Below are 16,714 nucleotides of genomic sequence, written 5' to 3'. Positions count from 1 at the left end.
TGACAAACCATGCTGTCACAACTCACTGGAGTAGTTCACTGGAAGGCATGGTCTGTGAAGGCATGGATACTAATAATGAAGAATTATAATTGGGGATGCACGCAAGATCAGAATTAGAGGAGCATGGATATCCTGGAAGTTTGTGAGCTCGAATAGACTTGGACATTGGGAGGGATGAGGCCGTGGTGAGATTTGGAACTAAATGATACAGGTTATAAACCAGAGGTTGCTTGACCAGGAATACAGTAGAGATCAGTAAGTGCAGGGGGTGATGGGAGCAGGTTTGTGAGTTATTTTTATTTATTTATGAAATGTTTTAAGCTGAGTAGGCCAGCAGTTCTTACCCATTCCTCATTGTAATTGGGAAGGAACTGGTGAGTTACCTTCTTGAAATGCTGCATTCTTGGGGTATAAAGCTACTCACTACTGTTGGTAGGGAGGCTGGACCCGAATTTTGACCCAATGGCCATGAAGGAATAGCAGCTTAATTCCAAGTGAGAATGGTGTGTGACTTGGAGGGGAACCTGCTTTGGTGGTTCTTCACTGCATCTGCTGCCTGTCCTTCTAGATGCTGAGACACACCGTAGAGGCTTAGATGACATAAAATTTGTGGAGAATAGAGTATGACAGTTCAGCTAGTGTATTGGAATAATCAATCTAGAGGTAATGAAGATAAGAATGAGGTCTTCACCAACAGACAAGCAAAGTCAAGTGATGTCATGGAGGTAGAAATAGGTGGTCTTTGTGATAGCATAGATCTGAGGTCGAGCACTCATCTCAGCTGCAAGGCTATCCACTGATGGGTTTAACCTCTGGTTTTTGGCTGGAATAGGGATGGAATCATAAGATAAGTAATGGCGTTTGGAGTGGGGGCTAAAAGCAATGTCTTGAATCATCCTAATCTAAACTTAGAGAAAATTAGTTTGCCCTATTGAGGTGCACTGAATATTTTATGAACGGACAGAATAAAAATTGAAGCGCATCAGCCTGTTTTCAGTGAGAAGGATCAGAGATGCTTTTTATTTTTTTTTTGCTTAGGTTTTATTTCAGACGGACATCCTGGCTGAAGTTGGATGTGTCATCATTTCCTGGCTGTAATCAATTCTAAAGAGGGATCACTGAACTTGAAACATTAGTCTGTTTATCTCTCCACAGATGTTGCCAGGCCTACTTTATTCAGCAATTTCTGTTTTTGTGTGTAAATGATGATTATTGTTCAAGTCAGTCAGCTGCGGTGTAGCTGTCAGTCTGTTTTACTGAAGCTAATAGCCTCCTTTATTATATATAATCTAAAAATGTTGATATTCTATTTGCAATGCTTTCACCAGACTTTATAATGAATAATATCTGCTATCCAAATACTGGTAGCTTTGTGCATTAAAAATGTATCTTACTAAATGTGTATTGGTAGTGAATTGAAATACAAGGTTAAGTCTGAATGCTATCCATAAGAAGTGAGCAGAATAGATTTTCAGTTTACACCACAGCTGTAACTTTACTGAAGAGAATCACTAATATTTATCTGTGCTTCTGTACACTCACATATCCACAGAGAGTCTTCTGTTTGATGAAATCCAACCTTAGTCGATATCAAGGGAAAATTGTCTCACAAATAGATGAGGGTAGCAGAGAAGGTTCATCTCACCCACTTGTAGTGAAACTGACAATCTATTTTAGTGATGTAACAGAATGAGCAGAAGATGTGAAACAGCTATAAAGAAGTGAATCAATGACACTGAGTTCAGCCTCAGTTTTTCCCATAGTATAGATTTGAGAGATTTCAAACCATTAACCTGATTGTTATAATTCACTTCCTTTATAAATTTAACCAGAAGTATGTAAAGGGAGCTTAATAGAAGGAGTGGGAAGCCTCATCACAGAGAACAAACATTGCATGTTGCCTGTCAGATTGCTCATTTTTAAGGTAGTAATTTGAAATGCTGAAATGGAGGAAATGATGGAGAATGAAAATCTAAAACATGATACAGAGCTTCTTGTACCAATGATCAATCATGCCAACAATATATATTCAACTATGGCACTGTCCTGCACTGTCTCACATTGGAGTGATTTGAAGTACATTGCTTTGAATTCAAAATGACTTTTCTGTCTGAAGTTATTTTGAGCACAGAGTCATGACTGACACTTGCCTGTACCAAGGTGTGGGCTTTAAAGAGCGCAACCTGAAACCAAGATCATTCATGTGATGCTTTTTTTAAAATGCCTATCATTAAGCTATGGCAAATTAATATGCACGACCACTGCAAATGACGATCACTTGTACACACCGAGAACTTGTGCAGTCATTTCCTGCTTGTGCAGTCAATTCCCACTAAGTGTGAATTCCTACCAATCTTCAAGTCTTTCTTCTGACAAATTCTGCAGTCGCTTCCTGCTGCATCTGAATCACAGAGAATCAGCAGGCCATAAACTTAACATTTGACATTCAGTGTGTTCTCAAAACATGTCCTCACCAGAGAAATATTCAGGTTTGCAGTAACAGTAATTCCTCACTGAAAATTGTGGTGGGGCTCCTGAAAACTTTAAGTGAAACAACTTAAAATGAATCAGATTTTCCCGTTAAAACTAATATAGAAACTCAAGATAGGTTATTGGTTGAAATACTTCACATGGCTAAATTTCTAAATTGTTGACTTCAACATCTTGCAAATGAAAATAAGTTTAAGATTATGAAAAAGAAAATGCTATCTACCTCTTGCCAATCAACCTTGCCAGCAATCCTGCATCCCATCACTTGGGCATTAGTCATTCTTCCTTTATTTATTCATTCTTGGGATGTGGGTGTGGCTGGCTGGGCTAGCATTTAGTGCCCATCACGAGATGCCCCTGAGAAGGTGGTGGTGAACTGCTTTTTTCAAGTGCTACAGTCTATTTGGTGTAGTTTGGCCCATAAATTAATTAGGGAGGAATTTCTTCTGAGTGCTGTTATTATTTGAAATTGTTTTCCACACTGAGCAGTGGAGGTAAGGTCAAAGAAAATATTCAAGGCTGCATTAGAGGGTGAGATGGCTGAGTTAGTTCAAAGACTGATCTGAAGAATTCATTCAGCAGTCCACTTAGAATATATATGTCATCAATTTCCTTCACAATGTCTTTCAGATCTCTACCTCCCTTGCAAAGAATTTATGCTCCTCTTCTGCTGAGAATTAACTTGATTCTCACCCAAGTGCAGTACACAACCCACTTGAATGCAGGTTTATATCAAAAATGGTTGATATCCACAGAATCTCTCCAACTCTGCTCATGATGGTCAGGATGGTATAAATCTACTAATAAGACATTCGGTTAGCAGAACCAACTCCAGCAGCTGTACTTTTGGTTATTCTCAAATCCAAAGTCTGTAATCTTCAGTTTGCTCATACTGCACGACTAGATTCATCATTCACTAAACTCTGGTGGTTCTGTCTCCTTTTATGTAGTTTCAACCAAAAGTTTTGCTTTTCAGTCTTAGTGTCAGTCTGTTACCTTGGCATCTGGACATGTCAGTTTCTTTTCTCTATCTCAATTAGGTTCCATCTGAAAAGAATACTCAGAACAAAGAGCTTGACCAACTAATTGTTAAATGCATTCTCAGCATTTTAAAAAAAAAGTGTTAATCCTTTCATAACTTTGCTTTTATTTTCAAAGACATGTTTCTGAATGTACTTTCTGTGACTTTTCTTCTAGGTATTTATGGACCATTGGTAAAAATGTTTGGAAAAGATGGAAAAAAAGGTTCTTTGTTCTTGTCCAGGTAAATGAAAATGAATATCCCAACTATCATTGACTTTCTTGTTCTCCAGAATTATACATTAGGAATCAAACTTGCAACAAAAAAACTGCCAAAAATGTAATTTTTACTTAATCCGTAATCTAACTTTTAAGTATTCTCTTTCAAATACTTGTGAAATGTGTCGTCTGTATAGTTGTTATAATAGTACTTAGCAAATATATGGGCTATCAACTGTGCTTGAATGAACTTCAAGAATTGAAAACAAAGTGGACTATCAGAACATTGTAAGGGTTTGTCAGTATCATTCTGTTGTGAGGATACTGTGAACATGAATTACATTGAAAACTAGAAAAAAAAAGTTGCAAGACAGAATTAGCAATTAAATAATGCAGACTATATGTACTTAGAAATGAAAGACAAGGAAGAAACAATGGTAGAGTTGCAAAAACAATACAGTTGGATCAACATAAATCATATAATTAACAGATATAACTGGAATTCATTTTGACTGAGATATTGGTCATACTATTGAGGATATGCTACACACCAGCAACAACATCAAGCGCGTGGAGAAATATTTATATCGCTGTATGAAATAATTGTAAAGAAACATACTGAATCATGATTATGGAGGATTTCAACCACTTTCATCTAAACTTGTAGTGAAAGGGGTTGCAATGTGAGAAGAACGTGGAGTTTTCTCCACAATGCAAAGAAAAGTCCTTTTGATCCAATCTGTAAGTAGCCCAACACTGTTGCAAGCATGGCCATGCCAAATAGTGGACAATAGACCAGAGTAACTGTGAGTAGCTATACAGGAATAAATTTAAGTGTCACAAGGTTTAAGATAATGATTAGGAGCCGTACAGGTGGCACAAAGATCAAAGTAATTGTATGGGCAAAAATCTGCAGTTCAAAGTTTTGCAGGTTAGGTGGATTGGCCATGTTAAATTGCCCATAGTCTCCAAGGATATACAGGCTGGATAGATTAGGCATTGGTAATGCAGTTGGTGGTGTTTCCATGTATTGTCTGCCCTTGTCCTCCTAGATGGAAGAGATTGTGAGTTTGAGAGGTGCTGTCTGAGGATCTTTGGTGAACTTCTGAAGTGCATCTTGTAAATAGTACAGACTACTACTAAAGCTTGGTGGTAGAGGGAGTGGATGCGGTGACAATCAAGTGGGCTGCTTTGCTCTGGATGGTGTCAAACTTCTTGAGTGTTGGAACTGCACCCATCCAGGCAGGTGGGGTGTATCCATCACACTCCTGTCTAATGCCTTGTAGATGATGAACAGGCTTTGGCGAGTCATGAGGAGAGTTCCTTGCCATAGTATTCCTAGTCTCAGACCTGCTCTTGTAGCCACTATGTTTATGTGATGAGTCAGTTGAGTTTCTGGTCAATGGTAACCCCCATTGAGATCTTGATAGTGGGGGATTCAGTGATAGTATCACCATTGAATGTCAAAGGTCTGTGATGGGATTGTCTCTTATTGGAGATGGTCAATACCCTGGCATTTGTGTGGCGCAAATGTAACTTGCTCCTATCAGACCAAGCCTGCACATTGTCCAGATCTTGTTGCATTTGAACATGAGCAGCTTCAGTATCTGCGGAGTCACAAATGGTACTGAATATTGAGCAATCATCAGCAAACACCTTCACTTCTGACCTTATCAAAGAGAGACAGTCATTGATGAAGCAGCTGAAGATGGTTGGGCCGAGAACACTAACCTGAGGAACTCTTGCAGAAATGTCCTGAAGCTGAGATGACTGACTTCCAATTACCATGACCATCTTCCTATGTGCCAAGTATGACTCCAACTGGCAGAGAGTATGTCCTCAATACCCACTGATACCAGTTTTGATAGGAAAATTATCCAGTGCCCTCTTGAATACCTCAATTAAACCAGCCTCCACCGTATTTCCAGCACTGTACTCCATATCTTAACTACTTAGAGTCACAGAGATGTACAGCACGAAAACAGTCCTTCAGTCCAACTCATCCATGCCGACCAGATATCCCAACCCAATCTAGTGCTACCCCTGCCAGCACCCAACCCATATCCCTCCAAACCCTTCTTGTTCATATACTCATCCAGATGCCTTTTAAATGTTGCAATTGTACCAGCCTCCACCACTTCCTCTGACAGCCCAGTCCACACGTGCACCACCCTCTGTGTGAAAAAGTGACCCCTTAGGTCTCTTTTATATCTTTCCCCTCTCACCCTAAACCTATGCCCTCTAGTTCTGGCCTCCCCCAGCCCAGGGGTCTATTTACCCTATCCATGCCCCTCATGATTTTGTAAAACTCTATAATGTTAATAAGGCTAATCTTCAGCCTCTGACGCTCCAGGTTAAAACAGCCCCAGCCTATTCAACCTCTACCAATAGCTCAAATCCTCCAACCCTGGCAACACCCTTGTAAATCTTTTCTGAACCCTTTCAAGTTTCACAACATCTTTCCGATAGGAAGGATACCAGAATTGCAGGCAATATTCCAACAGTATCCTAACCAATGTCCTGTACAGCCGCAACATGACCTCCCAGCTCCTGTACTCAATACACTGACAAATAAAGGAAACCATACCAAACGCCTTCTTCACTATCCTATCTACCTGCAACTCCACTTCCAAGGTCTCTTTATTCAGCAACACTCCCCAGGACTTTACCATTATGTGTATAAGTCCTGCTCTGATTTGCTTTTACAAAATGCAGCACCTCGCATTTATCTAAATTAAACTCCATCTGCCAGTCCTCAGCCCTTTGGCCCATCTGGTCCAGATCCTGTTGTACTCAGAGGTAACCACAACACCTCCAATTTTGGTGTCATCTGCAAACTTACTAACTATACCTCTTGCTAAGAGTATTTCCTCACTTCACACTTGCTTCTTTTGCACAAGCCTTTAAATCTATTTCTTTTCATTCTTGTTCCTCATATGAGTGATAACAGATATCTAATTAAGGTTAACTAATGCAGGACACCTGACCTTTTAGAATATATCAGGTAAGATATGGATGATGTACATTTGGAGTATGAGGTCAGGATCAAGTCAAAGACTAGATTGAAAGATAAGAACAGAAGGTGTAGGAGTTTAGGTAGGTTTGTCATGCTGGTAGAAGGTGTGAAGACAAGTGACCAGCAGAGATCTGCAACAACATGGATTGGCTGTCATGATGAAGATTTGCAATGGTGCAGTCACCACTACCAGAAGGAGGACCTCAGCAAGGCACCCTCCAAGGACAAGCAGTCACCTGCACTGAAGAGTCAGTCATTGTGAGCCTGATGTTAAGGAGTGCCTAAGGCCCCTTCCCTCCTCCTCTAACCAAATAGAAAAGTGGAGGGATAGAGAGTGATGTGCTATTGCAAAATTTGTTGGTAGCAGAGTAAGTAGTAAGGCTTTGACTTGAGAGGCTTCAGAGAGCAGTGGCTCAGCAATAAGTATGGGTAAGTCCAAGTAAAGTCCTTTTGACATTCCATTTTAGCTTTCTGGCAGCTTGAGAGCAGTTGCATTTCCTCCTGCAGGATGTGGGAGTTCAGGGAAACTTCCACCATCCCTGATGACTGGAAAGTGCACCCAAGCTGCAGCCCCTGGGAGACCATATTAGGGAGCTGAAGCTGTATGTACTCTGGATCATCCCAAGATGCTGAGCGCTTCATAGGTCAGAGTTTGAGTGAGGGTCACAACTAAGGTGCAAGCAGAGAGTAGCTGGGTCACCACCAGGAAAGGCAAAGGGAGTAGGCAGAGAGTGCAGGAATCCCCTGTGGCCATTCCCCTCAAAAACAAGGATAGCGTTTTAGATACCGTTGAAGGGGAATGACCATTCAGAGAAAAGCATCAGTAGCCAGGTTGGTGAAACTATGACTGGCTCTGGGGTCACTGGAAAAGGGTAAAGGTAAATTGGTACTTAGTGTTAGGAGACTCGATAGTTACTGGTCAGACAGGTGATTTTGTGGCAGCAAATGGGAATCCAGAATGGTGTGTTGTCTCTCAGGTACCAGGGTCCAGGATGTCTCTGAGCGGCTGCAGATGGTTTGCAGAATGTAAGTAGCCAGAAGTCGTCATGTACATTGGTACAAATGACATAGGTAGGAATGGGACGAGGTCCTGCAGAGTGATTATAGGCAGCTAGGAAAAATGTTAAAAACCCGCACCTCGGTAATAATCTCCAGATTACTTCCAGTGCCACATGCTAGTGAGGGTAAGGCCAGGAGGATATGGTAGATGAATGTGCGACCAAAGGATTGGTGCAAAGGGCAGGGATTAAAAATTTTAGATCACTGGGATCTTTTCTGGGACAGAGGTGAGCTGTTCAATAGGGATGGGTTGCACCTGAACTAGAGGGCGACCAATATCTTGGTGGCCAAGTCTGCTCGACTGCATGGGAGGGTTTAACTAGAGATTGGCAGGGGGCTGGGATCCTCAACAGCGGGGAGGCAAGTGCGAGGCTCAAAGGAGCTACAGTAACCAGAAATAGTAAGTTGAAGAGGCAGGTCAGGCTGGAACACGACAGGAAGCAAGAAATGCCTGTTGAATTAAATTGCATGTATTTCAATGCAAGAGAGCTGACAGATAAGGCTGATGAACTCAGGGCATAGATAGGTACATGGGACTGGAATATTATAGCCATTACAGAAACATGACACCGGAGAGATAGGACTGGCAGCTTAATGTGCCAGGGTACAGGTGCTTTAGGCAGAACAGAGATGATGGAAGGAGGGGAGGGGGAGCTGCATTTTTGATTAAGGCGAGTATCACAGCAGTAGACAGAGATGAAATAACTGAAAGATTATCTGGTGAGGTTTTGTGGGTGGAGCTAAGAAATAAAGGGGATGGTGATGTTATTGGGGTTGTACTATAGGCCCCAAAATCATCAATGGGAATTGGAGGAACAAATATGCAGAGAGATTGGGGAGACTTGCAGGAGCAATAGGATAGTCATGGTAGGGGATTCTACTTTTCCTAACATAGACTGGGACTGCCAGAGCGTTAAGGACTTAGACGGGGTGGAATATGTTAAGTGCATTTAGGAAAGTGGCCTCAGCAGTATATAGAGGATCCTTTTGGGGAAGGGGCAAAATTCAACCTACTCTTGAGAAATAGAACAGGACAGGTGATTGAGGTGACAGTCGGGGAGCACTGTGAGACAAGTGACCATAGTTCTATTCTTTTTAAAGTAGTTACGGAGAGGGACAAAACTGGTCCACAGGCTCAACTGGGGCAAGGTGAATTTTGATGGAGTTAGACAGGTCTTGCAGGAGTTGATTGGAGCAGTTTGTTTGTAGGCAAAGGGGCCTCTGGCAAATGGGAGCCCTTTAAAAGTGAGATAGCAGGCGTTCAACATCAATATATTCCTGTGAGCGTGAAGAACAAGGTTGGCAGGAATAGGGAACCCTGGATGATAAGAGATATTGAGGCTTTGACCAGGAAAAAAAAAGGTGTGGCTTAGGTACAAGAATTTAGGATCAAGGGACTCCCAGGGAATACAGAAGTTTACTGAATGAGGAAATCAGGAGGGTGAAAAGGGGACACTGGATAGCCTTGGCTGAGAAGATTAGGGTGAATCCAAAGAGGTTTGTTAAGTATGTGAAAAGAAAACTAATAACTCGAGAGAGAGAATAGGGTCCATTGAGGACCAAAGTGGACATGTATGTGTAGGACCGCAGGAGATGAGCGAGGTTTTCAGTAAATATTTCTTCGGTGTTTACCGTGAAGCAAGACATGAGGACTTGGGAACGTGGGGAAGTTAATGGTGATATCCTGGGGACAGTCCATATCACAGTAGATGAGGTGTTGGATGTATTAGAATGTATGAAATTGGATAAATCTCCTGGTCCTGACCAGATATATCCAAGAACACTGCAAGGAACTAGAAAATAAATTGAGGGGGCCCTGGCTAATGTTTTTGCATCATTGTTAGCCACAGGCAAGATCCCAGAAGACTGGACGATAGCGAATGTTGTGTCATTATTCAAGAAGGGCTGCAAAGAAAAGCCCAGGAACTATAGCCAAGTAAGTTTAACATCTGTGGTGGGTAATTTACTTGAGAAGATCCTAAGGGATAAGATATACATGCATTTCGAAAGACAGGGTTTGATTGGGAGTAGTCAGCATGGCTTTGAGAATGGGGGATCATGCCTCACAAATTTGTTAGAATTCTTTGATGAAATGACCAGGAAGGTTTGAGGACAGGGCAGTAGATGTAGTCTATATGGATTTCAGTAAGGCCTTTGATAAGGTTCCATATGGTAGGTTAGATTGCATGGAGTCCAGGGCAAGCTGGCAAATGGGATACAAAACTGACTTGATGGTAGGAAGCAGAGGGTAATAGTGGAAGGATGCTTGTCAGACTGGAGGCCTGTGACTAGTGGAGAGCCTCAGGGGTCAGTGCTAGGCTCATTACCTTTTATTATCTATATCATTGACTTGGGAGAGGTTGAACAAGCTAGAACTTTTTTTCTTTAGAGTGTAGGAGATAGAGGGGGTCCTTATGGAAGTGCATAAGATCATGAGAGGCATGGATAGGGTGAATGCATTCAATCTATTTTCCCCGGGATTAGGGAATCAAGGACTAGAGGGCATCACTTTAAAGTTAGAGGGGAAAGAATAAAGGGAACCTGAGGGGCAACTTATTTTACACAAGAGGGTAGTACACATATGAAATGAACTGCCAGCAGAAGTCGTTGAGGTGAGTACACTAATAACATTTAAAGTGCAGGGAAGTTGGGATAGCGTGGATGGACATTTTAGTCGGCATGGACCAGTTTGGGCCAAAGGACCTGTCTCCGTGCTGTAGGACTCTGTAACTCTAAGATGCATCCTGCAGTGATCCATTTTGTGATCACTCTTGTCCGCCATGTGTATAAATGATTTTAACTCACACAACAGAAGTATGCAGTGACTGATGTTGAAGTGCACAGTTCAGAATTTATAAATTCCAACAAGAAAGAAAAATTCTAATGAATGGCCTTAGGAATAAAACAAACCTTTCTTAATTGGACAGAATACTTTTTATAAAGCAAAGAAATACTAATAAAGAGTGAAAAATTTGAAGATGGGAGAATCCAGAACTAAGGCCGCTGTTTAAAAATAAGGGATCACCCATTTAAAGCAGAGATTTGGAGAATTTTTTCACAAAAGGGTCATGAGAATTTGATACTCGCTTCCTCAGATGGCAGAAGTTAAACCTTTGATACTTTTTAAGGTGGGGAAAATATAAATGTTTTGATAAGTGAGGGATAAGTGTTAGGCAGGAATGTGGGTTAATCGGATCACCTAAGATCTCTTTGAATGCGGAACAAATCCAAGGAGCCCTATTTTACACAAGAGAGTTCATATGTTCATTTGCTATTTTCTGACAACAATCCAATCCTTTTTTTGAATGCATTGATTGAACTACCCACCACCACACCACAGGCAGTGCTTTCCAGAAATTAGCCACTATGAATCCATTAATATTAATTAACAGTATGAACCACTGCTAGTGGACTAACTTTGCTTTTTGTGTTTGCCAATTTCCAGAGATAAACTCCATTCATTTAAATGTATACAAGTGCTGGAACTAATGTCTGCTATGTAGAATCACAAATAATAACAAAGTTACACAGAATATTCGTTTTGTGACCGACACCTTGATTCAGAATCTTAAACACTCGTCAGGTCAGATAATCCGAGATGAAGGCTAACCTCCGCAATAAAATTTCAAGAAATACAGAAAAAAAAACTGTCTCCAAGCCACCAAGTTGATCTGTAATTCCCAGAAAGCTGTGACAAGGAAATTACTACATTATACAGCATACTTGAAAAGGATAGTTTTTTTATCAGGGAATTATTTCCTGTGAAACCTAGGTTCCTGAACAAACTGATCTCAAACATGACACATTCATCACCTTCTGAGTTACTGCAATTCTCATAGAATTTTGTTACAATGTTTAATTTCAGAATGACAGTGAATAAAATGCAATTTTAAAATTAATAGAGCACGTGAGCTGTTCCATTTCTCCGAGTTTGCATCTCAGGAGTTGAAAAGATCAAGCTTTTTCTCCCAGTTATCATTTCTTTGTTCAGCTGAGGGGATAGCATAAAATGTGAGACATTTTTAATTATCTTTCTTAAGTTGGAGAAAGTATTTATAATAGTACTATCTTAACAGTCATGAATATTTCTACAAAACAATGCAACCTGTTCATATTTACCCTTACTGCACACAGCATTTAAAGAGAGAATTCAAAAGTTCAGAAGTGGACGACAAAGATAACATAAGGGGCTAAAGCATCTATTTTCCCTACCTCAGGCCATTTGCTTCTAAACTCTTCTTAACATTGTCGGCACAAGCCAGAATTTCCTGAACACTTTCCTGACCAGTCTCTCAGTCTCTGAAAATTTTGACTCATCCAAAGCTCCCTTTCAAGTCCCTTTCACACATCACACTCATTGACATACATTGATCCCTGATTGTCAGCCAAAATACTTAAAATTCTCATCCCTCCCTGTTTAAATCCTTCCATCCCTTCCTATCTATCTTCACCAAACCTAATCACAATCCCACCCCACCTCTTCATTCTTGTATTCTAGACTTCTTCTGAATCTTACCACATTGTGTTTCACTGTTGCTTCATCTGTCCCTCAGCCTGGATGTCCTTTGTAATATCCTCTCTCTTTGCCTGCTTCTACATTTACAAATGATTTCTTAGCACCCAGCTCTTTTACCAACCCTTTTTTGTCACTCCATATAATTAATCCAATCCATTTTAAGTACAATGTCCACCTTGCTTACATCTCCATACAGCACATTGTTGTGATTTTCTGTGCAATATAAATACCAATTGTTATTAGTATTGCTACAGAATCTGATTATTTCCATTTCCAATTGACATTCACCATGTAAGAAAACAAAAATGTCAACGATCTCCATTTTCCTCCCTTCCCACCATCCTGGCACAACCAGCATCCGGGTTTGAACAAATGCTTTAATTGTGAAAAAGTCAGAAGACTAAAAGCGAATTAAGTGCCCAATCAGTAAGCTGTTATTTGTAACAGTGTATAATGAACAGTAGGTGGTAGCACTGAATTAATATGGTCAAAACATACTGGCAACCTCTCCTTATACTCGGTACAGGTCTCATAATGCTTTGCATACACATAAAAGATGCTAACATTAAAGGTGTTTGTCTCATCCATAATCTAATAAAACAAACAATTAATCTTCTTGTTTAGATTCTTATGCACTGCGTCTTAATTTCCATTATCTATAAATTATTTTGTGTAGTTACTAATATAACCAAACATGTTCAGTGTGTCATTGATCAAAATATAATTAGTCTTAGCTCTGCAGAATGACATGATTAAAGAATTTCCCACTTGAAAAATAAAATTTTTGCCAAGAAATGCATTTTCAGTCCTTTGTTGGGAAAGTGTGTCAGCTTGTCCTCCATAACTTGGCATACTTTATAAAGTACATTTTGATACACTGATTTAATTGTACAGTGTAGCAGTTGCAACATTTTACCTTCAGTGTCATCTTCATTGGTAGACAGGAGGAAGACATTTTACACCTTTTTGATGATGTTTAAGAACTTTCCCGTTGATTTGGGATTTTTATTTTTTCCTTTATATGTCCTATGAAATGAAGTTAGAGAAAACTATTCATGGCACTGGTGTTTTTATTACTTTTCTGAAAACTACTGCTCTGTTGCAGTTGTTTTGGGTACAATATGTTACGATACCTGACCTATTAAAATAGATTTCCTGTATGAGGCTAGACTATATATACACAGTGATGTTTCTAGTATCTGTCCATGGCATCAAAGTTGTACTGGCTAGCTGAGGGAATGTTTACAGATGGAGGGGACAATTGAGTATAGTGGAGTGGAGTGGGACCCAGTAAGAAAGGGGGCGGGGAGCACTGGATATTCTCAAAGTGGAGGGGTTCAGGGAAAGTCATGGTCATTTAAAATGGGGAGTGTATTGGGACTAGCAAGGGTATTGTGACCTTGATAGTCAGGGCTCCAGGGTAAAATGGGGACATTGTTTTGATTAGCCTTTGTATATTATCATCAGAGAGCGCGCAAAGGGTCCTCTGGGAAACAGGGATCACAATGCAGTACAAGTGAAGATTAGGGTTAATATTTAGGATCACAGAGGGAACCTGCAAATCACATCAGTGAACTCAAAGTTTAAAGCTTTCACATTGATCCACAAATTAACTGCACATTGGAGGTTTAATATCAGCAAAGCAGCACCCAAAGTGGGAGGAGTAAGTAACATTTTTAAAGGGGGTGGACTTAATGGCTGGAATGTGAGGCCCTCTAATGGGCTGCTGCATTAATTAGGAGTACAGCGATTACACAATGCCTTCAATCACAATTATTCAGCACATCAACATACCTCATAGCATCCAACAGCATTAGCTAGTGTGATAGGTTCATATGTTCAAATGGTGGAATACAGCAGAGTAGTGGTATTGTAACTGGACTTGTAATCCAAGTATAAAGGATAATGCTGTAGGGACATGGGTTCAGATCCCACCATGGTAGATGGTGAAGTATAGGTGCACTGGTGGTGTTGTGTTTCAGATTTAGCACTTTCAATGGTGTGGCTCAGGTTTGCTTCTGAGTCAGAGAATGAGGACTTAGAGGGTCTTGTGGCACACTGGTAATGCCCCTTCATCTGGGACGAAATCTGATGGTTCAAGTCTCACTTATCCCAGAGGTGTGAAAATGACGTGTCCAAACAGGTTGATTAAGCATTGTTTTAAATGTTAAACCAGGCATGTTGACTCTGGTCAGGGCATTGCCCTAAGAACTTATCCATTTAATGATCATCACCAATCTTGTTGAGTTAAAACAGGTGCAGTGTCTCTACTTGCTCTTCGTCAATGTAAAAAAAACAAGATCCTGTACATATGTAGAGCTTCCAGTGCACGCATTGTCAGTGTAATTCCTAACACATTCAGTATTATCCAGCAAATGTCCAGTTGCAGAATCATACCTACTTTTAGACACTGTGTTGTGTATTTTACAAACATGGGTTGGATGGGTACAGTCAGTACTTATTGTGAGCATGTTCCTTGATAACACTCCATGAGTCTCTTGGACATATAGCCTAGTTACCTGGCATCGCACATATCGTGAAATTCGTGCAACACATTACTCATTTGAGCAGTGAAAAAAGTAATCTGATCAGGGTAACCACAATCCCATAGAATGAATTTGAGGCACCTTATTTTAACATTAAGTTTTTATGGTGAACAAATGTTTTCGGATCCTCTTTGAGGTCGCCTAGAGGCCAGTCTTTTAGTGCGTGGAACTGTATGAGTGTCAATGCATTTACTGACCAGTGAAGGTAGGCTTCAGGAACCTTCCACAGATTTCTCAATGAGGCCAGCGAGGAAAGGGACCGCATTTGTCTTTTCCATTTGAAATATAAATTTGACTCAAATGAACAGATTGGAGCCCATTAAGTAATCCAACAGATCATAAACATATCTGCATTTTAAAAATATGAAAGGGGTAGAAAGTTATGATCACTCCATTGATAATACATTTTCTTGAAATCTGGAGCTGGACCTAGTGGGGATCCCATATCAACATAATCTATTTGGGTGTACATGCTGTTGTCAAAATGGACACAGCAGTATGAGTTCGTAAGTTCGACAATTACTGATTCACACAATGATGGTGGGTGTAGATCACAATGATATAGTGCTGAAGTGCATATGTATATAGCTTCTTTGAATGGTACATTGGTGAACAGATTAGCAAGCATAGGGAGCTGCATAGCTATCAACATACAGATAATATATGGTCTTTGCAAATGAGAAGGAATCTTCCACCACATAAAACTTGGAAAACTTGCAGGAACTACCGTATACATTCATGTATAGGTCAAATTTTGAAGACATTTTTAAAGCTGAAATTAGGGGGCATTGTTTTCGAGGGAATGAAATTCATGCTTGGTATGAGTCAAAAATGGACAAACAAGAGCAAGATCTCTATATAAAATAATAAACAAAAGGAACATGAATTATGACCATTATTGAATATTTATCTCCAAAATAACTGCCTCCATTCGGCCTGCTACAGTAGAATTATACAGTATTCCCCCCGCCCCCATCCCCACCCCCACCATGGGAAATATATTCCAAGACCTACGGCGGAAGCCCAAAACCATTTTCCCATTTAACTGGGAAATTTACCTTCCCGCAGCCCTCTGATATTAAGAATAGCATGCACTTTGTTGATATGGTTACTTGCAGTACAGAGGACTGTTCCAGTCCCTTTGATGGGATTAATGTTGTGTAAGTATAGAGGAAATAACCTTACACATCTACTCTGTCAAGCCCCCCCCCCCCCCTCCTACCCCCCACCCCCCCTCAGTATGTTTCTTCGAAACTACAATGAGGACCAACCTACTGAAACTCTCTTCATGAGTAAATCCTTCCATATCCGAGATCAACCCAGTGAACCTTCTCTGGACTGCCTCCAATGCCAGTGTACTTTCCTTCGTTCAGGAAACCAAACCTTTACACAACACCCCCAGGTGGTCTAACTAGTATCTTGTATAGTTTCAGTAAAGCCTCCTTGTGTTTATATTCCACCCCCTCCTATTTTCCTTCCCCACTTATCTGCAGAACCTCTGTGCAAGCTTTTTGTGATTTATGCATTTGGACTCCCTAATCATTCTTTGTGTAGCTTTTTGCAATCTTTCTCCATTTAAATAATATTCAGCCCCTCTATTTTTCCTGCCAAAGTAGATAGCCTCACATTTTCCCAAATTATATTCCATCTGCCAAGTTTTTCCCACTCCCTTAACCTGTCTATATACCTCTGCAGACTCCTGTGATACCCTCATTGATTCCTGACTATTTTCCATTGTAGGAGAAAGTGAGGACTGCAGATACCCGAAACGTCGATTCTCCTGTTCCTTGGATGCTGCCTGACCTGCTGCACTTTTCCAGCAACACATTTTCAGTTATTTTCCATAGT

The 16,714-nt window shown here is 40.5% G+C and overlaps 1 protein-coding gene across 15 annotated transcripts in view; it reads left to right on the top strand.

Moving 5' to 3' along the window:
- The window catches only part of cadpsa (Ca2+-dependent activator protein for secretion a), a 573,081-nt gene that overhangs the window by 340,405 nt on the left and 215,962 nt on the right, over positions 1-16,714 (top strand). For all 15 annotated transcript variants that reach the window (XM_072582448.1, XM_072582444.1, XM_072582443.1 and 12 more), the window contains exon 9: positions 3,688-3,754. In XM_072582448.1, coding sequence (XP_072438549.1) covers positions 3,688-3,754 — 67 coding nt within the window. The remainder of the gene's footprint in view (positions 1-3,687; positions 3,755-16,714) is intronic.

This window comes from Chiloscyllium punctatum, chromosome 12 (genome assembly GCF_047496795.1).
Source record: "Chiloscyllium punctatum isolate Juve2018m chromosome 12, sChiPun1.3, whole genome shotgun sequence".
Taxonomy (NCBI): domain Eukaryota; kingdom Metazoa; phylum Chordata; class Chondrichthyes; order Orectolobiformes; family Hemiscylliidae; genus Chiloscyllium; species Chiloscyllium punctatum.
Note: the sequence above shows the minus strand (reverse complement) of the source record. Positions and strands in the feature narration are given on the sequence as shown.